Genomic DNA, 22,857 nt, shown 5'->3' with positions numbered 1-22,857 from the left:
TTATACTAAGGTTATGAATGATATTGTTATTTACTGACCACCTTCCACAAGCAACTGTATGCCAGAGACTTCACTTCTGCAAGCAGCCTTAGGATAGATGATAGGTCACAATCTCCTTGGCATTGGGAGTTGACCTTTCAAAATAATGTAGTCAAGACAAGGGTGTTTGTTGGAACCCCGTTCACTTTGGGGGGTGGGGGGGGTAGTGGAGGGAGAATCTCAGGAAAGGCACTGATCCAAGCCTACCACTAGCAGGGGTTCAATAAATGTGTTAAATCGAAGGTTGAACCCAACGTTATTTTCCACGCTGGCTCGTGCAGACCCTCACATCTGGAAGGTTTTCTATCTTCCCGCTCATTAGGCAGCAGGAAAGTGAAGGTGCAGAGCCCTTACCTGGCAGCCGCAGGTTACGCAGTTAGGGAATGAAGACTGCCTGCCCGAGGACTGCCGCGACTCCAAGCTCTGTCCCCGGCGGCGCACTCCCGGTGCACACAGCCTTGCCGCGAGTGCCGATCCCCATTTAGAATCCTGCCGCAATCCGCTCCCTAGTTTTCTGGCTACAAATTCTGGACACGATTCAACCGCGGAGAGAACCGGTGGAGCGTGCCACCACAGGGATCACGCGAGCCGGGCCGCCTTGCACGCACCGGACATGCGGCAGCCACACCTCCACCAGGCGCGCAGCTGCCCCGGCGCGGCGCTCTCGGCCGTGGCGGTCCCCGGGACTGAGGCCCCACAGGGGCAGGGGGAGGGACCGGAAGTAGGTCTCTGTCTCCCGGTTGCTAAGAGACGGGATTTCCACAAGCCAAACAGAGGTTCTACGCCTTCTTTTCTCCCTTTCTCCGCTTCAGCTTTTCCGAATTCCGAATCCCGTCATCATGTCGGACCAAGAAATTGACATCTTGCGAAGCACCTTTCCCTCCTACATGGCTGAGGGCGAGCGGCTCTATCTCTGCGGGGAGTTCTCTAAAGCTGTCCTTAGCTTCAGCAACGTGAGTCGCGCTCTGAACCTCTCCATCACCCATCACCGCTTTGGATTCCTGATGATGCCTGGATAGCACTATCGTTTCTAGTCACTTGTTCCTGATGGATGCACCACAGTGACAGATAAGGCCCTGCTAAGCCACTTTCTACCAATTCCCACCTGCGTTCTACCTGATTCTTAATAACTATTCTGACCTCTTCTATTTTCTTTTAAAATAATATTTTTATTGATTTCAGAGGGGAAGGAGAGAGAGAGAAAAAAAAGAGAAACATCAATGATGAGAGAGAATCATTGATAGGCTGCCTCCAGCACATCCCCTATTACGGATCGAGCCCATAACCCCAGGCATGTACCCTGACCAGGAATCAAACCGTGACCTTCTGGTTCATAGGTCGATGCTCAACCACTGAGCCATGCCAGCCGGGCTTCTACTTTTTAAATCAAATGTTTCGTGATTGATTGGCCTCCTTCTACAGAGCAGGCCCAATTCCCCATCATTGGCTGGGAGACTTCTTGCAGAAGTGAAGTCTCAGTTGCTTATGGAAGGTGGTCAGTAAATAACTAACAGTATCATACATAACCTTAGTATAAATTGCTCCACCCCACCCTTAGGGGATTGATGCTGTTTTAGGATACCAGGCATCCTGCTAAGTGCAGTATAAGCCTATGGGGATGTACTGTTATTATATGATTTTAAAGATAAGGAAACTGATAAAGAAGTTGGGTAACATGTCCAAGATTACTGAACTAGCAAGTGTCAGAGGAAGGATTCAACCCCAGGCACTCAGACTCCAGTTCTGAGGTGCTAACCACCAGGTGATACTGCCTCGCAAGTAAGCTATTATGTGTTTTTATGACAATTTCTTTTACAACATACAGCCCACTTCTTCTTTTTTTTTTTTTTAAATACATTTTATTGATTTTTCACAGAGAGGAAGGGAGAGGGATAGAGACTTAGAAACATCGATGAGAGAGAAACATCGATCAGCTGCCTCCTGCACACTCCCCACTGGGGATGTGCCCGCAACCAAGGTACATGCCCTTGACCGGAATCGAACCTGGGACCCTTCAGTCCGCAGGCTGACGCTCTATCCACTGAGCCAAACCGGCTAGCAGCCCACTTCTTATTTGAAATGGAGTGGCAGAATAGCTCTCTTTAACCAGTCCTGAGACTCCTCCTAAAGTCAAGCTTCTCAACTGCTACCCAGAATCTTTTATCCCTCCCATCACTGAAGACTTGAAATGATTGACCAGTTGAGCCAACAGTTGATTTCAGGAGCCCTGCCTCCATCCCTTCTATTTTTGGATCCTGTTTAATCCTGGGGAAGCTCAGGCAGAGAGAAAAGAACACCCTGAGGGAAGATAGCTTTGATTAAGAAGTGGCTCCCCCCCCCCCCACAAGAAATAAAGTAGCTACTTCCTCTTCCTGGAAAGTGGGAAAGTCTTAGAAAGGTATGGATATAGTCTGATATCCCAGGAATGACAATATGCCACAGACTATGGTAATGAGCTCAAACAGAAGAAGTGAGGACATAGGGAGTAGGGGAAGAGTTCTGCTCCCACTTTAGGGCCAAAAATCACAGTTTCAGTTTTGCTGGCATTTTCATCTTAATCACCCGAAATAGAGATTCATTCACAATAAGCTATGCAAAAAAAGAGGACTAGTGGAAGGGATAACTCAATTTGCAGATTGTCCTAAAATCCATTTTGTTAGCCTTCAGAGTGCTCAGCCTTTGGAATGTATTTTGAGTCTTGCGCAGCCTTTGCAGATTTGTGGTTGAATTTGGTATGCACCAAACATCCTAAGATTCCATTGTCTGAGTGAACTGGAGGCATCCCAGACACTCAGGGAAATTCAATACATCCACAGAGTAGTATATTCTTACATCTCAACCTGTGGCTTCCACAATAGCTTGTGATTTGACCTTGTTTAAGATGAGCCATTTGCAGATAATGGAGTTGACTAAGCAAATATTGATCATATGCTGCTTTTTGTCTGATAAGATCCAAAGACCTGTTTGGTACCCCAAGGAGTCCCCTTGAAACTCCGGCAAGAAGGTTTGGGCTGCTATTGCCAATCTGGCTTCTACCTTGCCCTGCCTGGTACCTGTCAACCTGTGTGGTTCCTTTCTCAGGCTCTTCAGCTTCAGAATGGAGACAAGAACTGCCTGGTTGCCCGCTCCAAGTGCTTCCTGAAGATGGGAGAGTTAGAGAAATCCCTGAAGGATGCTGAGGATTCACTCCAGGGTGACCCGACTTTCTGCAAGGTGACTGTAGGGGTGGAGAACTCCAACTTGCTTTCACCACTGCCATTGTCTGCAGCACCCTCTGGTTAGAAGTGGTAGAAGAACCAGCCAGACTGCCTAGAGTTTGATGCCATTTTCTCTTTCTAGATAGGTCACTTGCCTAGCTCCCTGCCTTGGTATCCCAACCTTGACCCCAACCCAAGCCCCTTCTGTTCCACCACACCCGAATTCTGTAATGCCTTGTCTGTCCACCTTGATTTGACTTCCTCTCATTTCAGGGCATTTTACAAAAGGCGGAGACCCTGTACACCATGGGAGACTTTGAGTTTGCCTTGGTGTTCTATCATCGAGGCTATAAGCTACGGCCTGATCGGGAATTCAAAGTCGGAATTCAGAAAGCCCAAGAAGCCATCAACAACTCAGTGGGAAGTGAGTGGCTGTGGAACCTGTGCCCTTCTCCAGGAAGTCTCTTAGAGTTCTTAGGTTTGGAGGAAGGCCTGAGAGCCTTAGGTGGTGACCACCAGGAGGCCTACAGGGAGTCCCATGCTTGGATTTGGCTGCTGCTGATTTTGTTGAAGATTAGGAACCGTTCACTGGGAGGACCAATCCCCGATCCACCATACTGAGCACTGCAGTGTCTGGTTATCCTCAATGCCAGATAAGAAGAGCTGTTTCCCTCAAGTCAAATGAATATGCCTATTTTTGGCCTGGTATCGTAGGGTTGCATGGAGTCCCGAGTCTAGTCTTCCCTAGTCTCTGGCTTCTTCCCTTACCACCTGTGCACCAAGAGCTGGCCTTGTGTTGGGGGAGAAGGAAGGAGAGTGAGAGCTTGCCAGTGTGGATGGCTGGGTGTGGAAATGGATGGCATGGAGAGCTCCCTTTGTTTGGAAATCTGGATGCCATGGCCCTGGGCTAGCAGGGGCTGCCTAGCCTCCTACAAGAGTATTACACAAAACAACATGTACCATTTGCCTGCCAGGCTGGCTCAGAGCCAGCTTTGCAACAATACCACCCATCCGCCTGCCAAAGGCAGCCATTTCCACTTAAATATATGGGATAGGTCATGCTGGGGGTCTGGTCGACCTGAGCCCCAGCTTCTGTCCTTGCAGCTCCTTCTTCGATTAAGCTGGAGAACAAAGGAGACCTGTCCTTCTTAAGCAAGCAGGCTGAGGTAAGGGCCCTGGTTCTGATGCTACAAACCTTCAAGGGAAGAGGCCACGTGTACCTGAGGCACCCAAGTCTTCGTGGCCCCGTTGACTGGAAACTAGCTCCTACCCATCACAGGCAGCCATGGGGGTCTGCCCCAGCTCTACAGGGGTCCTGACAGTCTAGCTATTCCTGGGGCAGACACACACCATGGGTTTCGGCCCACCGGGAGGTCCCAGAGGAAGAGTTTGGGATCACAGATCCTGGGCCCCTGGATTCTCTGTGCGCCTTGCTGAGGCTCTGTCAGGTGTTGCTCTATCTTCCCAGAGTATGAAAGCCCTGCAGAAGCCGCATCCCATGAGACAGACCTCATACTACCCCAAGACGGAGTCCAAGCGGAGGGGCTCGGTCAAGAGTGAGAAGACCGCCCGCCAGCTCCTAGGCGAGCTCTATGTGGATAAGGAGTATCTGGAGAAGCTCCTACTGGATGAAGGTCTCAGGCGCTTTGTTTGAACGGGGCAAAGGGGATCTGGAGAGGATGCTTAATGCACGAGGCAGAGGCAGAACCTACCATATTAGCCAACTTGTTCCTATGGACAGGCTTTACTCTCATTTTACAGATGAGGAAACTGAGGCGCAGAAAGGTTAAGTCACCTAAGGTCATGCCTAGGTAAGCAGTTACAGAGCTTTCAGATTGGAATCCAGGAAGTTCCATTTCAGAACCAGCGCTCTTGAGCACTGTGGTACCCTGGGAGGGAACTCCGAAGATTTGGGTTCCTCTACCACCGTGTCCCTGAAGGGGGTGTCCCCTTGGCCTTCAGTAAGGACAAAGGACAAAGAATTCCAGCTGGGAGGTGCTACAAGGGGAATCTGAGGAACTAATACTAGAATGCCCCACACCTCATCCGGTACAACCCTTCCTTTTATTTATTAAAAAATTTTTTTTTATTGATTTCAGAGAGGAAGGGAGAGGGAGAGAGAGATAGAAACATCAATGATGAGAAAGAATCATTGATCAGCTGCCTCCTGCACACCCGCCACTGGGGATCAAGCCCACAACCCAGGCATGTGCCCTGGCTGGGAATCGAACCATGACCTCCTGGTTCATAGGTTGACACTCAGCCACTGAGCCATGCTGGCTGGGCCAACCCTTCCTTTTATTTTTTTTTTTTTATTTTTTTTTTAATATATTTTATTGATTTTTTACAGAGAGGAAGGAAGAGGGACAGAGAGTTAGAAACATCGATGAGAGAGAAACATCGATCAGCTGCCTCCTGCACACCCCCCACCGGGGACATGCCCACAACCAAGTCACATGCCCTTGACCGGAATCGAACCCGGGACCCTTCAGTCCGCAGGCCGACGCTCTATCCACTGAGCCAAACCGGTTTCGGCCAACCCTTCCTTTTAGAGATAAGGAAAGAGAGACCCTGAATGGGGAGTAACTTGTTCAGGTTGACAAGCCAGTTAATGATGAGTTGATGCCAGAGCCCAGCCTCCTAACCTCTGGTCCACCGATCTTTCGAACACGCTGTGCTGGCAGCGACAGGACATAGGACGGAGCCTTGAAATGAATGCCTCACATAAACATGCGGGATGGGAGTCTTGCCATTAGCTGATAAGCCTGTGCAGGGATCACCCTTGAATCAAATGGCTTTTCTCCAGAGCTGATTGCCAAGGCCGTCTGCAGGATTCCTTGCACGTCTGTCCCAGGGGCAGCTTCACGGTTGGCTCATCTCCAATGCTTCCCTCCCCAGAGGAGCTCCTGTGGAGGGAAGGGTGGCCTGATCACTCCAATGGGCCTTGCAGCTTTGCTACCAGCTCTAACCTCTGCTCAGGCGGCGGGCAGGACCTGGGCACACCCCTCCAGCTCCTAGCTTGCACTGGCCCACTTTGCACCCGGGGAATCACTTGGCACTGGCAACCTGGGCCAGGTTGTGCATTTAGACGGTCTCTGCTTGAAATGGGGGAGCCCGGAAGGCTGGGGGCTATCCATCAGCTGCCCCTTCTGTTAGTTCCTCATGTATCTTGCCGTAAGGGGCCTAGGCACGAAGCTCTATACCGTGGGGAAGCCGGAAAGGGAAGGGCTCTGGCCTCATCTGGGCCCAGATGGACCCACTCTGCCACCCATGTGCTCTGGCTTTGCTCACTGTTTCTGCAGCTCCAGGCAGAGCCCCCCACAGGGCCCTGAAGTAGGGACCCAGAGCCAGGAGGAGGCGACTCCTTAGATGCCTGTTCTGGTTGGTTCTCCTCACACCCTTCCCCACAGACCTGATCAAAGGCACCATCAAGCACGGCCTGACCGTGGAGGACCTCATCATGAACGGCATCAACTACCTGGACTCCCGCAGTAACTTCTGGAGGCAACAAAAGCCCATCTACGCCAGGGAGCGTGACCGGAAGCTGATGCAAGAGCAGTGGCTGCGGAACCGCAAACGCCGCCCCTCACAGACCGCCCGATACATCCTCAAGAGCCTGGAGGACATTGACATGCGTGGGTGATGTTCTCAGAGGGACGGGGACTGAGCCCCAGGCCTCCGCGGGCTGTGGATGGCGTCTGGGAGGGGGGGGTTCTCCCCTCAGTCCACATCCCTCTTTCGCTTCCCAGTGCTGACCAGCGGCAGTGCTGAAGGGAGCCTTCAGAAAGCCGAGAAAGTGCTGAAGAAGGTGCTGGAATGGAACAAAGAAGAGGTGCCCAACAAGGATGAGCTGGTTGGGAACTTGTACAGCTGCATAGGGAATGCCCAGATCGAGCTGGGGCAGATGGTCGCAGCCCTGCAGAGCCACAGGAGAGACCTGGAGATCGCCAAGGAATAGTGAGTGCCCGGGCGGGGGGCGGGGGGGGGTGCTGGGGGGGGGGGCCGCGGAGGGAGGAGCCACCTGCCCAGGACTGAGGGTAAGGGGCTGAAGGAGACTGTTGGCCTTTTTGCCACAAAGGGGAGGGCACTGGCCCACAACTCGAAAAAGCTCCCAGTGGTCTGGTTCTTAGGGGAATTTTCATTCTGACACCATGTCAGCAAGCCTTCCTCAACCGCAGGCATGCAGAGGCCGCTAGCACTGGGAACACAGCAAAGCCCAGACAGAAGGGCCATTTCCCTGCAGGTGTGAAAGGGGAGGGGCATAGCTCACAGATCACCATGGTGATAAGTGTGCTGAAGGAAAAGCCCAGGACCCCGTGCTAGGAGCAGTATGTTTCAGGAGCCCTTGCCGGGGCCTGTGGGGAGGCACTGAGGCAGGTGGGAGGATGCTTGAGGCTGGAGAGCACAGGGTATTGCCAGGGGAAGAGTTGGCCAGAGGAGGCTGGACCAAGGGGGCAGGGATCAGATCCAACCAGGGCCTTGCAGACCATGGTGCTGACCAAGTGCCTGGGCTCTGGAGTCCGGCCGACCGGAGCTCCGGAATTGTGTCTGCAAGCTGTGGGACCTTGGACAGGGCACTTAACCTCTCTCAGCCTCAGGTGGACACAGCAATAGCCCCGCCTGAGAGGGTGGGAGGGAGGACCGGGTGCGGAGTGCGCACGGAGACCTTAGGACATTGCTGTGTAGCCACCGTAAAAGTAACATCAACTCCCCCCGGAACCAGCTCTTCAAACCTGATGGCCGCTCAGCGGTGCCATGGCTTTCGGGGCACCTGGTCTGAACCTTTGGAGTCACCTGTGACTTTCTCCTCCCACAGTTCTGAGTCCCTTTCAGCCTCCCATCATCCCGTTTCTCGGCTCTCCCTGCCTCCAGCTGCTCCCACATATCAACTCCAGCGCCTCTGCTCTTCATCTCTCAACCCTCCTCCCCTTGCTGACAAACAGGCCTTGGTCCCTCATTGCCCTCAGATTGAAACCAAACACCTTTGCTTGGTACTCAAGGCCTCTGATGTCAGTCCTCCATTTGGGTCAAACTGGCCTTCCTGGACATTCATTCCTGCCTCCTGCCCTCTCCCTCTCCCTGGCTGGAGCCCTGCATGCCATCCATTCCCGCTTCATTCTCACCTCCTGCACCAAGCTGAGCGCCTCAGGTGGACACAGCAATAGGCCCACCTGAGAGGGCGGGAGGGGTGCCTAAGCAGGACCTCCTCCTTTGCCAGCCCTTTCTTCATCAACTCCCTCCTACCCATTCTTCACAAAGTAAACAGGATTCTTCCTCCGGAAAGCCTTCCTGTGCCCCAGGGGTGACTTAGAAACCCCTCCTCTGTGCGCTCTCTCCACACTCCGCTGTCCCCTGCCTGCACTAGGAGACTCTGGGCTGGGACTGTCTTACATTCCCTGTCTCTTCCCAGCACCTGCCACAAATGGCCAGGCAGGAAATGTATGCTAAGTGGCTGAATGAACGGAGTGTTCCTTAAACCAAGTTAGTTCCTTTTTAACATCCGCAAAGGCCTTCGGTCTTAACTTGTGAGCTCAGTATATCCCAGGTGCTCCCTCACTCTAATCAGCCATGCCCCTCCCTCTTTGCCCCAAAGTCCATCATTCTTCCAGGTGCAGCTCAAACCCCAACTTGCCTCAGTAGCTTCTTAGTGACCCCAGCCCTCATTTCTTTCTTCCAATACTCTATAGATGATTTGAATGCATGCTTTCTCATTACTGTTATTGTTAGCGTATTACATAGTATTGTTATGAATACATTGACTTATTACAACTCCTTCATTCATTCATCACACAACAGAGCACCCACTTTAGAAGGGGAGGCTGACCTCAGAGGTGCTGTGAGAGCAGCGGGTGCAAAGTGTGGCCAAGATCCCAAGGAGAGAGGCAGGTGGCAGCCCTGCTGGAAGCCAAGGAGGCCTCAGGGAGGACAGGGGTGTCAGCAAGAGGAGAGGAGAAGGAGGGAGAAGGGCACCCCAGACAGAGGGTCCTGGCAGGGTTGGAGGATTTGGGGAACTGCGGGTAGTGTGCAGGGCTGGGGGCCAGGACCTGTGGGGAGTGGGAGGTCCGGACGCCGCACTGAGGAGGAAGGACCCCAGCCTGAAGGTACGGAGGGACCATGAGTTTGATTTTACACAAGACTGCAGTGTTGCTCTTGAAGCACAACCGCGTGGTGCTGAGAGCAGACCCTGACCGCCTTCTCCCCCCCTCCCCTCCCCCAACACCACAGTCCTCACTTCACTGGGAACAAATTGAGATGTGTCCCTCTGGCCTCTTTTTAATGTGTTTACCTACATATTTATGTACGTCTGTGCATTACATAGGATTTTTTTTAACAAAAGCAACTCATGTCTGTATTTTTTTTTTTTTTAAAAAGAATGTGTCTTGGGAAGGGTGTAATTCTTTGAATGGCATTCCAGCTCGCACAGTCATTTGTGGAACTACATCTCTGTGGGCACTTAGGCCATCACTAAAGGGCTGCCGTGGAACTCCTCCGATACGTGTGAGTCCCTCTGGGGGTAGAGCAATGTCTTCATTTATTGACTTTAGACAGAGAGGACGTGAGAGAGAGAGAGAAACATTGTTTTGTTGTTCCACTTATTTATGCATTCATGGGTTGATTCTGGTATGTGCCCTGACCCGGGATCGAACCCGCAACCTGGCGTATCGGGAGGGTGCTTGAATCAACTGACCAGGACCAGGTTTGCATTTGAGAAAGGCAGGCTGGCCACAGTGGGGAGACCGGATCCGCGGAGGAGAGCTTCATGGTAGACATGGAAGCCAAGTGGGTCTCAGGGGCTTGAGGGGGAAGAGGAAGTGGGAAGGGAGACAGCAAGAGGGGATCCCACTGGTGGAGGGGATCTGGGACCCGGGAGGGTTTTCCTGTTTCACTTGTTAGGAAGGAGGCAGTTTTGAACAGAGATGGGAATGTTGCTATGGTAATGGTAAACAATCGATGTAGGGGGTGCAGTTGTCTTTTTCTTTATGGAAATGTCTTACTCTTTCCTGATGACACATGAATACTGTAAAAATTTAAATTATACGGATCCATTAAAAGTTTCCCTCATACTCTCATGTCCCTTGGGTAATCATTGCTAATAGACTTATATTCTCTCTACTTAAAAAAAAAAATAAAGCCCACTTTTTATTTAGTTAGTTGTTTTTTGGTGGTTTAAAACAACAGTTTTCTTCTCTTACAGTTCTGGAGGTTGTACTAGTAAGTCTGATGGCAGTTTGGGGTGAAAATCAAGGTGCTGGTAGGGCCTCCCTCCCTCCAGAGGCTATAGGGGAGAACCCGGTTCCTTGCTCTTCCAGTGTCTAGAGCGGCGTTCATTGTACTCCTTGGCTTGTGGCCCCTTCCTCCAGTGCCAAAGCCAGGAGCACAGCATCACGCTTCAGTTCTGCATATTTATTTTTTTTATTTTTATTTTTTATTTATTTTTTTTAACTATATATATATTTTTAAATATATTTTATTGATATTTTTACAGAGAGGAAGGGAGAGGGATAGAGAGCTAGAAACATCGATGAGAGAAAAACATCGATCAGCTGCCTCCTGCACACCTCCCACTGGGGATGTGCCCGCAGCCAAGGTACATGCCCTTGACCGGAATCGAACCCGGGACCCTTGAGTCCACAGGCCGACGCTCTATCCAGTGAGCCAAACTGGCTAGGGCTGCATATTTATTTTTAACAGGAATGGGGCGATAGACATAGAAATACTCCTATAATCTGACTTTTTAACCTACTGTATCAGGGATGACTTTTCATACACAAAAATTGCCAGTGCTAAGCCACTTATAATGTTCAGACTGTTTCCCATGTTTATTATTACAAACAGTGCCTTAATGAGTGTTCTTGCTACATGATCTTCTTGAGGTAAGTTCCAAAAGAGGAATTGCTAGATCAAAGGGACACCTTTGCTAGCTGTTGACTGGTGGTCCCCCAGAAAGGTCCCGATAATGTTCATTCTTAGCTACAGAGCGTGAGAGGCCCTGTGCGTGCCAGCCCTGCCAGCCTGGGTGTGTCCCTTACACTGGACCCTGAGTCCCGGAGGCCAGGGCCCCCGTCTCCGACTTCTTTTCTGCTTCCGTGCTGCCGAGAATGCCCGGTTGCTAGTGAACGACTTATCATGATTCTTCCCCTCAGTGACCTTCCTGATGCCAAGTCGAGAGCCCTTGACAACATTGGCAGGGTTTTTGCCAGAGTTGGGAAATTCCAGCAAGCCATCGACACGTGAGTGACCGAGGACTGCCCCCTCCCCACCTCAGGGCCAGGACCTCCCCCCTCACACCAGACTCCCAGCCTGGGACCAGGGTGCCAGGAAACGGGGCATCAGAAGACCTGGGTTTGGCCCCTGGCTCTGCTAGGCGGCCTCAGGAAAGCCACTTTGTAAACTCAGGGGCTCATCCGTTAAATAAATAGACTAGAATCATCATTTTCTCAGAATGTCCCAGTGACAAGAATCACCTCGAGCATTTGTGAGGGGTGTGAATTATAGGTTCGGTTTGGAGCTCAGGGATCTGTTTATTTTTTATTCAAACTTTGATATATATATATATATATATATATATATATATATATATATATATATATGTTTCAGCGAGGAAGGGAGAGGGAGCGAAACATCAATGATGAGAGAGAATCATTGACCGGCTGCCTCCTGCACGCCACCTACTGGGGATCAAGCCCACAACCCAGGCATGTGCCCTTGATGGGAATCAAACCTGGGACCCCTCAGTCCGCAGGCCCAGGCCGACGCTCTATCCACTGAGCCAAACTGGTTAGGGCTATTCTTTTTTCTTTTTCTTTTTTTTTAAAGTATTTTTATTGATTTCGGAGGAAGGAAGAGGGAGAGAGAGACAGAAACATCAGTGATGAGAGAGAATCATTGGTCAGCTGCCTCCTACACACCTCACACTGGGGATCGAGCCTGCAACCTTGGCATGTGCCGTGACTGGGAATTGAACCGTGACCTCTTGATTCATAGGTCCACACTCAACCACTGAGCCAACCCAGCCGGGCAAGAATATTCTTAAACGTTATTTTTATGTTATTTCGAATGATATTTTGTAATCATTATTTGCAACTGTTGTATCAAATTTGATCCCATAGATGTTCCAAAATAGTGTTGGAAGCTTTATTTTTTTTTTAAATATATTTTTATTGATTTTTTTACAGAGAGGAAGGGGGAGAGATAGAGAGTTAGAAACATCGACGAGAGAGAAACATCGATCAGCTGCCTCCTGCACACCCCCTACTGGGGATGTGCCCGCAACCAAGGTACATGCCCTTGACCGGAATCAAACCTGGGACCCTTGAGTCCCCAGGCTGACGCTCCACCCACTGAGCCAAACCGGCTAGGGCTAGTGTTGGAAGCTTTAAAAAACGTTACTGCTGCCAAAACCGGTTTGGCTCAGTGGATAGAGCGTCGGCCTGCGGACTCAAGGGTCCCGGGTTCGATTCCGGTCAAGGGCATGTACCTTGGTTGCGGGCACATCCCCAGTAGGAGGTGTGCAGGAGGCAGCTGATCGATGTTTCTCTCTCGTCGATGTTTCTAACTCTCTATCCCTCTCCCTTCCTCTCTGTAAAAAATCAATAAAATATATTAAAAAAACAAAAAAAAAAACGTTACTGCTTATGAGCACCGCTCCTTATCAAAAGAACGGGTGGCTGGCGGGCAGTTCTTATTCTGCCCCCAGCAGGAGGCCTCGACCTCCTGTGGCCACGTGCGGGGTTAGAGTGGAAGGCGCTGACCTGGTTCTTCATCCCCAGGTGGGAGGAGAAGATCCCTCTGGCGAAAACCACTCTGGAGAAGACCTGGTTGTTCCATGAGATTGGCCGCTGCTACTTGGAGCTGGACCAGGCCTTGCAGGCCCAGAACTACGGCGAGAAGTCCCAGCAGTGTGCCGAGGAAGAAGGGGACGTCGAGTGGCAGCTGAACGCCAGTGTTCTGGTGGCACAGGCACAAGGTACGGGCTCGGACAGGACACCCTACCTCCCCCAGCACTCAGGCCCCGCTGCACGCCTGGGCTGGGAACCCTGTGGGCCAAACCTCACATCCCAGTGTGCCCCTGCCCAGATGAATTCTGATTCTGAGAGTGGGGACCGACCCCGCCCTTTGACCAGGGTCAGTGCCTGCTTTGGGCTAAGCTCAGTTAGGGCAGGGCGCCCTGAGAGCTGCCCCTGCTCTCCAGCTCAGCTGCAGACCAGCACAGCACCGTGTCCTCGTCAAAACAGCGCCACCTGGTGTCGCCTCGGTGCTCTTTACATCAGCATTCTTGCATGTAATCACTATGCAAGCCGGCGTTGTGGGCGTCATTGTCCTCATTTTACACGTGGGGAAACTGAGGCACTGTTTCAGCAGATTGCCCCAGGTCACACGAGGGAACTTTCTGGAGCAATGGGAATGTTTTAAAACTGGGTTGTGGTGATCATTGCACAACTCTATACCTGTACTATAAATCATTGAAGTGCATACTTAGACATGGGTGCATTTATAATATGTGAATTACATCTCAGTGAAATTGTTTTTAAAAAAACAGCAAGGGGAAGGGGCATGGAGAAACAGATGAAACAAGACAGGCAATATTTTGATAATTGTTGAAGCTGAGTGATGCGTGACGGGGGTTCATTATACTACTCCTTTTACCCTGGTGTACATTTGAAATCCTATATAATGAAAGGCTAATATGCAAATCGCCTGAACAGCGGAACGACCGGTCGCTGTGACACACACTGACCACCAGGGGGCAGATGCTCCATGCAGGAGCTGCCCCTTGGTGATCAGGGCGCTCCCACAGGGGGGGCAGCGCTCAGCCCGAAGCCCTGAGCCACTGGACCTCTAGTATTTCATAATATAATATTAAAAAAGAAATGGCTCCAGGTCACAAGCTAACAGGCGATGGAGCTGGGACTAGAACCCAGTTCTGTCTGCCTCCACAGCTTGGGTTTTGCGAAGCTGTGCTAAGCTGCGCCTGCCCCAGGTACACAGCTGACCTCGGCGAGGGAGGACATGTGGCCAGTTCTATGATCAGAGGCATAATCATTCACTTATTCATGCTGCAAATATGGACTTGGTGCCTTCTCCGTGTACAGTAGGGAGCAAAACCATTAACAATGCCCTGCCCTCCTGTCTGAAGAGGTTAACTTCTTTATTTTTTATTTTTTTTAATTTTATTGATTTAAAAAAAATACATTTTATTGATTTTTTACAGAGAGGAAGGGAGAGGGATAGAGAGTTAGAAACATCAATGAGAGAGAAACATCAATCAGCTGCCTCCTGCACACCCCCTACTGGGGATGTGCCCTCAACCAAGGTACATGCCCTTGACTGGAATCGAACCTGGGACCTTTCAGTCCACAGGCCGACGCTCTATCCACTGAGCCACACCGGTTAGGGCTGAAGAGGTTAACTTTTAAGCAGACATTTGAAGGATGAGAAGGCACCAGCTGTTTTAAGAGCCGAGGACAGAGCTGTCCGGCCAAAGGAGCAGCGTGTAGGACGTGGGCAGGAACTGCACTGGTTGTATAAGCCGAAGGAGACCCACGTTAACTCCCGGGGCCAGGGAGGCTTGGAGGACAGAGGCTGATGAGCGGCCAGATCCACAGGGCCTCATGGGCCTTGTTACAAACCATAGATTCTTCCCTAAAAGCATAGAAGAGGCACGGAAAGCTTTAAACCCAAATCGCAGACACGATTACGGTGGCTTTTCTAGAACTATTTCCCGTTCTCAGGAGGGCACTGTGTAAGCTGAAGGGGCGGCGGGACATACCCCTCAGGTTGGACGTTATTCTGAGTCCACTCCTGAGGACTCGTTGGCCCCGAGGGTCTCTGCGGAACCAGGCCACTCACCCCTGGTCTCCGTTCCCCACTCCGGAGTTAAAAAGCCAAACGCAGCACAGCCTAGGGGGCAGGGCTCGGGCCGGTGCCTGTCTGTGTCCTCTGTAATAGGGATAACTGTGATACCCACCTATGTGGTTGGTGTAAGAATAAAGTAATACGTAGGTGTGCAAGCACTGAGAACACTCAGGAAGTACTAATCTCTCCCTTCCTGCGCTCTCATTAACCTCTCATGTGTCTCTCACAGTGAGAGAAAGTTGCAGGCTTTGGAAAAACCTGTTTATGGCTCAAAAAAAATGTAGATATAGATCTCTATCCTCTTAAAAAAAATTTTTTTATTGATTTTGGAGAGAAAGGGAGAGGGAGAGATAGAAACATCAATGATGAGAGAAAACATTGATTGGCTGCCTCCTGCACGCCCTCCACTGGGGATCGAGCCCGCAACCCAGCCATGTGCCCTGACTGGGATCGAACTATGACCTCTTGGTTCATAGGTGGGGGCCCAACCACTGAGCCACACTGGCCTGGGTCTGCAAAGTTCTTTAAAAAATTGAGTGAATATTTTAAAAATATAGATTTCCTTTTTGGAACCATCTACAGATGGGACAGGATGGAGTTGTTGGCCCCTGAACTGGAGACACATGATGTGGGCACAGGCCCCCTTCCCTCACTGACCCCTCCGAATGGCCTGAGACCCATGGCTCAGGTTCCCAGGTCCTGTCCTGAGAGGGGGGAGGGCCCTGGAAAGCCAGGGGAAGGGTGGCCCTGGGCAGCTCTGGGCTGCCTCCGGCTCACACAAGCTTCCAACTGCGCCGGGAGGGGCCCGCCTGGCCAGGGGCTCCTGAGGGAGCCTGGCCCTGCAGGGCAGCCGCACCCTGCAGCACCAGTGTCACCACCCACCTGTGCTGTGCCTCCCCTGTGCTCCAGTGAAGCTGAGAAACTTCGAGTCGGCCGTGAACAACTTCGAGAAGGCCCTGGAGAGAGCGAAGCTGGTCCACAACAACGAGGCGCAGCGCGCCATCATCAGCGTGAGCCTCTCCCCAGCTGGGCCCCCTGGGCAGGGGTGGGCGGCCCGCAGCCCCTCAGCCTTCCCGGCGGCCAGTCCGCAAAGACTGGTTACAACTGCAGGGCACAGGCTAGGTAGGGCACTGCCTTCCAACGTCTGCCGCTGCCATCCGTTTCTGCAGCAACCCACACACATAGTTCTTTTGAAATAAACAAAAAATGGAAAGGCAGGTTTTACAAAACATATTTACCTTTACTCTGGATGCTGACATTCCTTATTCTATTTTATTTTTCATTTTCTTTTTGTTGCTGTTGATCCTCACCGGAGGATATTTTTTCATGGAATTTTAGAGCGAGTGGAAGGGAGGGGGAGAGACAGAGAGAGAAACATCGATGTGAGACACACACTGATCAGCTGCCTCCCGCATGGGCCCTGACCAGGGCCGAGCATGGAGCCCGCACCGCAGTGCGTGCCTTTGACCAGAATCGAACCTGGGGCCCTTCAGTCCGAGGGCCGACGCTCTATCCACTGAGCCAAACCGGCCAGGGCTTATTTTTCATTTTCTTTTATTTAATGCTAGTGGAGACCTAAATTGATTTTAGAACAAAACCCCTACCTCCTCCAGGAGACCACAAGAAATACAGTGTGACTGCCTCACTCACTTGCCTCCACCTGCGCTGCTCACCAAGGCTGCCGCCGGCCACGTGCGGGTATTTAAGTGAACATGACCGGAAAGTTACATTTAAAATTCAGCTTCTCAGTCACACTAGCCACATCTCAATGCTCCACAGCCACCCGTGGCTATGGAGCCACAGAGTGCAGACCTCGAGCATTCCCATCCTCGCAGCAATGCCTGCTGGGCGGTGCTGGCCTGGCCGTCAGCTTCAGGAGGCAGACACACAGCTGAGGCCGCTGCAGGCGGGTGGACAACCTCAGAAGGGTCAGCACGCTAACCTCGCAGACGCACAGGCAGCGTAGCGTGAGTCGGCTGGCCACCTCCCTCCCGCTGCCGAGCAGACTGCTGCCCCTCAGCTGTCCCATGTCCGAATTCCAGAGCCACCACCAGCAGGTAGTTGGACCCAGTAGGCGTCGGCTGGAGAGAATTAAACAGGCCCTCTTCTGGGGAGCTTGCCCAGTGGTTGAAAGAGGCCATCTGCATAACTCGGGGGCAGTGGGAACCACCTTGGAGGTGTGGCCGGCATTCAGGAAAGGGAGCAGGGGCCCTGGGAAGGGACATCCTGAAATGCTGCAGTTGGAGCTAGACCTCCTGGTGGTTTTGAAGGACAAGGATGGCAGGGTGTGGCCAGGCTGCAGGCACGGGAGGCTGTGGGTGCTGAGCGATCTGTGGGAGGCAGAGAAGGAGACCCGGGCCGGGATCCAGGAGTTGGGCCACGATAGCAGAAGGATTCGGGGCAGAGAACCCCGGGCAGTTGGTGGACCAGCCTGGACTTGAAGGTCTAGGAACCACAAAGGAGCCACTGACCCACTTGGATTTTTAGGGGGTGAGATCATAATTTGTGAGAACCGGGGTGAAACCATATTTTCCCTGTCACGGTGGAGAAGTCGCTCCCAAACAGACCCCACCATATGGCAGTCGGTGCCCTGCTTCCTGGCCCAGGGCAACTGTGGCCTGTCACCTTTCTCTGTCGACAGGGGTTGGCTCCCTGAATGTGCACCTCGCCTTCGAATCTGGCCCTCAGAGGTGGAGCGCTCCCCTTCACTGAGGCTTAGCCATATGCTCAGTTCGCACACGTGGTCTCCCCCAATGAATCCTCTTCCGTACGATCACCCTGCAAATTGTGGGAGACGGATGACACGGCAATTAAATTCAGGAACTGCTTGTTGATCAAGTTATGCAGATGGCCTCTTTCAACCACTGGGCAAGCCTGGGATGTTCAGTCCAAAGGTGACAGCCACGGTCCTGGCCCTCAGGAAGCTTGGCATCAGCGGGAAAGTTAAAACAGGACCCTCTTGTTTGTGACAGTGCAGTAGGGACCAGGGGATTCAGAGTGAGAGAGCCCGGCGGGGAGGCGGGGCTGGGGCTTTCCCATCAAGGAGGGTTTGAGGACACCTTGAGGACTGAGCAGGGTTTGGAAAGGTTGAGAGGCAGAGAGAGGTGTCTGTGGGGCCAAACAGCCCCACCGCCCTAAGTGATATAGGACCAGGCCCCTGACCTTTTACCCGCCTGGACTGGCATCTCCAGACAGGAAGGCACACGGGGTGCCAACGAGTGTCTAGGCCTGGTGGTCGTTCAGTAGATGGTCCCGAGTGCCTGCTGGTGCTTCCCCTTCCCCCGTGCAAGTCACGAGGAAGAAGGCAGAGTCTGCCCTCCCGATGTGCACAGGCTGAGTTGCAGGCCCCCAGGCCCACGCTGCAGTGTGTCTGAGTTCCCTCCATGGCTTGCTGACCTGCTGCAGGCGTAGGCACTTGCACTGTGTCTTTGCATTGGCTGAAGCCAAAGGAATCTTTGTAAAAAGGTGGAAACTGGTAGATACACACACTGCCCCAATACATGCCTAAGCCCTGCAGTCATGTCTCTCATACCGCTCACTGAGCCTGGGTATTTCCAAGTCCCTGTGTATCCATTAACCTCCAGGCAGGAGCCTTCAGAGGAGCCAGGAGCAAAGGAGGGGGCGGGGTTAGTGCAGAGCCCTGCTTCCTGGGTTGGGACTTGGGTAAAAGGGGAAGTGTAGGTGCCAAATAGGGGTTATGAGAGTTCACTGGCTCCTCTACCACCCACAGGCTTTGGATGATGCCAACAAGGGCATCATTGATGAGCTGAAGAAAACGAACTACAGGGATATATTCAAAGAAAAGAAAGAGAAAGGTGAGTTCCTGGAGCCCCTGAGGCAGCAGCTTCAGAATTTTCCCTCTGCATTCTCTTCTGTCAGCCCCCGGGCACTCTCAGTAGCTGGTGCCGGGCTGAGCACTGTCTACGAGCATTCTGACTTCCGTGTCACCAGCGCCCCAGCCTTTTGCTGGGGCTGGAGAGGGAGGCGATTCAGCCCACTGTGGGCTGGGGTCTGAGCCCGCTGTCTGCCCAGAGAGCCCACTTCTGTATTTCTTCAATTGATTGATCAAGAATTTGATGAGCACTGGTCACATGCCAGTTAGGTGTGAGATGTGGGGGAGACAGAGGCTCAGCCCCTGCCCCGGAGGAGCCCGGAGCCCAGTGGGAAAGCCAGACAATTAGAGTTGTCCCTGAACGGGCTCCTGCAGGCCCGCGCTGACCGGGAGGAACGCTCTGCCCTGAGCACAGGCCAGGCGCTCTGACTGACGTCTCCAAAGGGGAAGAATTGTCTGTTTCAGGCTCCAAACGATGCCCGAGGCTTTTCCAGGTGCGTGCTGGGAGAGGGAGGGCATTTCTGGCGGGAACAGCAGGAGCAAAAACAGAGGCAGAACGACAGCTACTTACACTTTTGGGGCTCTTCCTGTGTGCCAGGCACTGGGGTAAGCATCGCATTCCGTCCTCACCACCCTAGGAGGTAGGTACTGTTTGGGGGGCAGTGGAGGCTGAGTGAAGTTGAGTGACCTGCCTGGGTCACACAGCAGTCTGACTCAGAGCCACACTGTCCCCTGCTTCGAGGAGCTGCTCTTTGGGACCAACACGGGTAGAGGAGGTGATGGAGGGGGCGGGGGGGAGAAGGGGGCAAGGAGCATAGGGTCAGAGGTTAGGCTGAGGTGCAGAGGCGCAGACAGACCTGCTTTATCACATTCGTTCTCCCAAGGCCTCGGGGAGTGAAGAGGCCTTTCCTGGCTCTAAGAGGCTCTCGGAAGGAAGTGAGGGAAGAGGAGGTGGCTTGGACTCCAGGCTCCGGGCCCACCGGAGTCATTAGGGATGGGCCCCAGAGGGGATGGGTGACAGAAATTGATCTCCATTTAGTGCTTCCGATGTGCCAGACATTGTTCTCAGGACTTTATACACTATGTCCTGACTCTCTGGTCCTGCAGGAAGACTATCCAATAAGCATTACTATTTGCTTGACTTGATGGATGACACGGAGGCAGAGGGGTTGAGGTTCACAGTGGTTTCTGTCTCAGGAAGCCTGGCTCTAGAGGGTGGGCAAACTTTTTGACTCGAGGGCCACAATGGGTTCTTAAACTGGACCGGAAGGCCGGAACAAAAGCATGGATGGAGTGTTTGTGTGAACTAATATAAATTCAAAGTAAAGGAGCGGAGGGGAGAGCAAGAGAACAGGATAGAGCCGGATCAGGCCCGCGGGCCGTAGTTTGCCCACGGCTGCTCTAGACCTAGGCTTTTGCCACGGTTCTGCGCTGTCCCTGGTGCCAGGACAGCCTGTCTGCCCTTCTGCGGTGCCCTAGCCTTATCGCAGTTACTCTGTGCAGCCAAGAAGACTGAGCCGCCTCCAAGCACCAAGGCGGAAGCCCTCTCTGACCCAGGCATGGTGATGGGAATCTGGGTGTGGAGTTTTCGGGCACCTGAGCAGCCCTTTATCATTCAGCATCTGCCATGTAGTGGCTGGATCCCCTCAGAGAGAGGCTCAACCTCCCTACATGACCCTGGAGCTGCTCTCAGAAGCCACAGGAGCAGTAGATGGGAAGGGACACACCTGGGAAACAGCAGAGGCTCCAAGCAGCCTCCCTCTCACTGCCCTTGCCAATCTTGGCAGGCACGTGCCGGGGAAGGTGTCCTCCGGAACTCAAGGGGAAGGCCCTGAGGCCAGTGGCCGCAGCCGGGTAGGGCATTTCCCTCCCAGAACAGCAGATGGCAGCATTGCATATGTCTTCACCGCCAAACAGCAGGTGGCAGCCTTTTCCCAGCTGTGACCAGAGAGCCCCTAGGCACCTAAGAGGGGCTCCCAGGAAGAGAATGTGGGGGCGACTCAGGAGGAAATTGGTGACTTTTCTCTGTAACTGGTTAAAAACAAGGAGCTGGGATCCCTCTGGTTGTAAAATAGCTCTCCAGCTGAACTTGCTGCCAGCAGTCTGCGCCTATGTTACAGGGAACCTCCCAACAAATGATGAAATGTGCCTCCCAGGGACAAAGAGAAATGCAGAACGAACGAACGAGAGTGCTGGAGAAAAGACCCCTTCTGTTCTTTCCCAGGGCCTGTGCTGTTTCTTGAAAGAGAATGTGCTGTGGGGGCAGACTGTCCTGGGTTCAAATTCTGGCTCTCCATTCATTTGCAGTGTGATCATGGTGTGTGATTGATTCCTCTTTATCGATCTCAGGTCTCTTGACTGCAAACTCGAATCAATGACACATTATGCACTTTCATGACACTATGCACTTACAATTGAATGGTATAATCTGTGCAGCTCACACAATGCCTGGAACAGAGCTGGTCCTCAGGAGTGGACGAGTCCCTTTCTCTCTGTTTGGAAAGGAGTGCTTCTCTTAAAAGCACAGGCCACCACAGGCTGGGGTTCACCCAGGCCCAGAGAGGGACACACTTTTACCTTTCTCTCTTCCTTTCCAGAAGAGGCTGCTGCACTGGATAAAGCAAAAGTAGCGGCAAAGGGGAAGGAAAGAGTGAGAAGAGTGAGAGAGGAACCCGAGAAGGTGATGAAGCAGTGGGAAAGAGAGCACGATGACATGGAGAAGGACACGGACGATGAGCTGTCTAACGGAGAAGGTCCAACCGTCACAGCGAGCGGACAGGAAGAAAACAGGAAGAGAGGAGTAGAAAGAAACATCTCCTCCAGAAGAGAACTGGGAGCCATGGGGAAAGATTCGAGAGATGTTATGAAGAAATGGTCCGGAGGACCAGGCAAAAGTTCAGGAGGAGCAGGTGAGGAAGTGAGCAAACGGGAATCGAGAGAAATCTACAGGAGGCCTTCAGATCTGGACCAGAAACTCTCAGAAGAATTAATAAAAAACGGATCCGAAGACGAAAAGGAGAGTCTTTCAGAAGCCGAAAGAAGAGAGTCAGAAGAACTGGGGGAAATAGAACTGGGAGAGACGGAAACAGAAAGTGCTGAAAAAATGGAAAAGGATGAAAAGGAAGATGAATGAAGCCCTTGTTAGTAGGCTTTAGGATCAGGAGGCTGGGATTCACAGGGGACATGGGGATCTTATTAAACTAGACTTTCGAGTTGAGATTTTGGAATAGGTCACCTCTGCCTTTTTCTGATACGGTTTTCCCTTTAAATATCTTTCACTGGTACAAACCCTGAGTCTTTCATTGCCTCCATACCCCCACCCATTCTCAGAACAGACTTAGAGAATGAATGACCAGGCATGGGGTACTACTTCCCAAGCAGAGCTCTGACCTTACCTTGAGGTAAGAGGCCTCCAAACAAGGCCTGACCCAGAGTGTGAGCAAGGTGTGAAGTGTGTTCCTCTCCCCCAGACCCTGTCCAAAGGGCTTATGGGAGAAAGAGAAAGGTGCGAAGAAAGAGCGTCAGCAGGGTGAAGAAACAGGTGAGTTCCATGAATCAGGACAGCTTAAAGGGGGGGAGGAAAGAGAAAGGCCTGGGAGTAGAGGCATGTCTGCCCGGCTGCTGTCCATTGGCTCATTTTGCTGAGTACCTACTTTGTGCAGCACACAGTGGGAGGCTCTCTGGAAGAAATAATGATGGGACAGCCTCAACCATCACTCAGTGAGGGAGACCTACGTGTAAACCCCTAAGCCCTGAAAGCAGAATGAAATGAATGCTGGTACTGACAGGGGCACTGTGCTCTAGGAGCCCAGAGGAAGAAAAACAGTTCCTACCCAAGAACAGGAAGTAACCTGTCCTAGGAGCAGGAGCAAGGGCTGGTCCCCCTGTGCTACCTCTAGGGGCAGTCAAGTAAGTCAGGCTCTCAAACAAGAC

The 22,857-nt window shown here is 52.2% G+C and overlaps 2 protein-coding genes across 5 annotated transcripts in view; one reads left to right on the top strand and one right to left on the bottom strand.

Annotated features, from left to right (window-relative positions):
- The window catches only part of ACLY (ATP citrate lyase), a 50,554-nt gene extending 49,827 nt beyond the window's left edge, over positions 1-727 (bottom strand). For 2 of the 4 annotated variants that reach the window (XM_080678912.1, XM_080678914.1), the window contains exon 1: positions 394-711. The gene's annotated coding sequence lies outside the window, so the exon portion shown is untranslated. Of the gene's footprint in view, positions 1-393 lie in introns of all 4 variants that reach the window. The other 2 variants (XM_080678910.1, XM_080678908.1) reach the window with 2 other exon arrangements.
- On the top strand, positions 687-22,141 carry ODAD4 (outer dynein arm docking complex subunit 4). The gene is made up of 12 exons (XM_080678916.1): positions 687-992; positions 3,121-3,252; positions 3,510-3,660; positions 4,341-4,402; positions 4,705-4,870; positions 6,647-6,871; positions 6,986-7,193; positions 11,381-11,467; positions 13,007-13,203; positions 16,002-16,102; positions 18,823-18,907; positions 21,522-22,141. Exons 1-12 carry the CDS (start codon positions 879-881, stop codon positions 22,055-22,057), a joined length of 2,064 nt encoding a protein of 687 aa, XP_080535042.1. The 5' UTR covers positions 687-878; the 3' UTR covers positions 22,058-22,141.
- The last annotated feature ends 716 nt before the right edge of the window (positions 22,142-22,857 follow it).

This window comes from Plecotus auritus (assembly GCF_963455305.1).
Source record: "Plecotus auritus genome assembly, chromosome: 7".
NCBI classification, from domain to species: Eukaryota; Metazoa; Chordata; class Mammalia; order Chiroptera; family Vespertilionidae; genus Plecotus; species Plecotus auritus.
The sequence above is the reverse complement of the archived record's forward strand: the minus strand, read 5'-3'. Positions and strand labels throughout refer to the sequence as shown.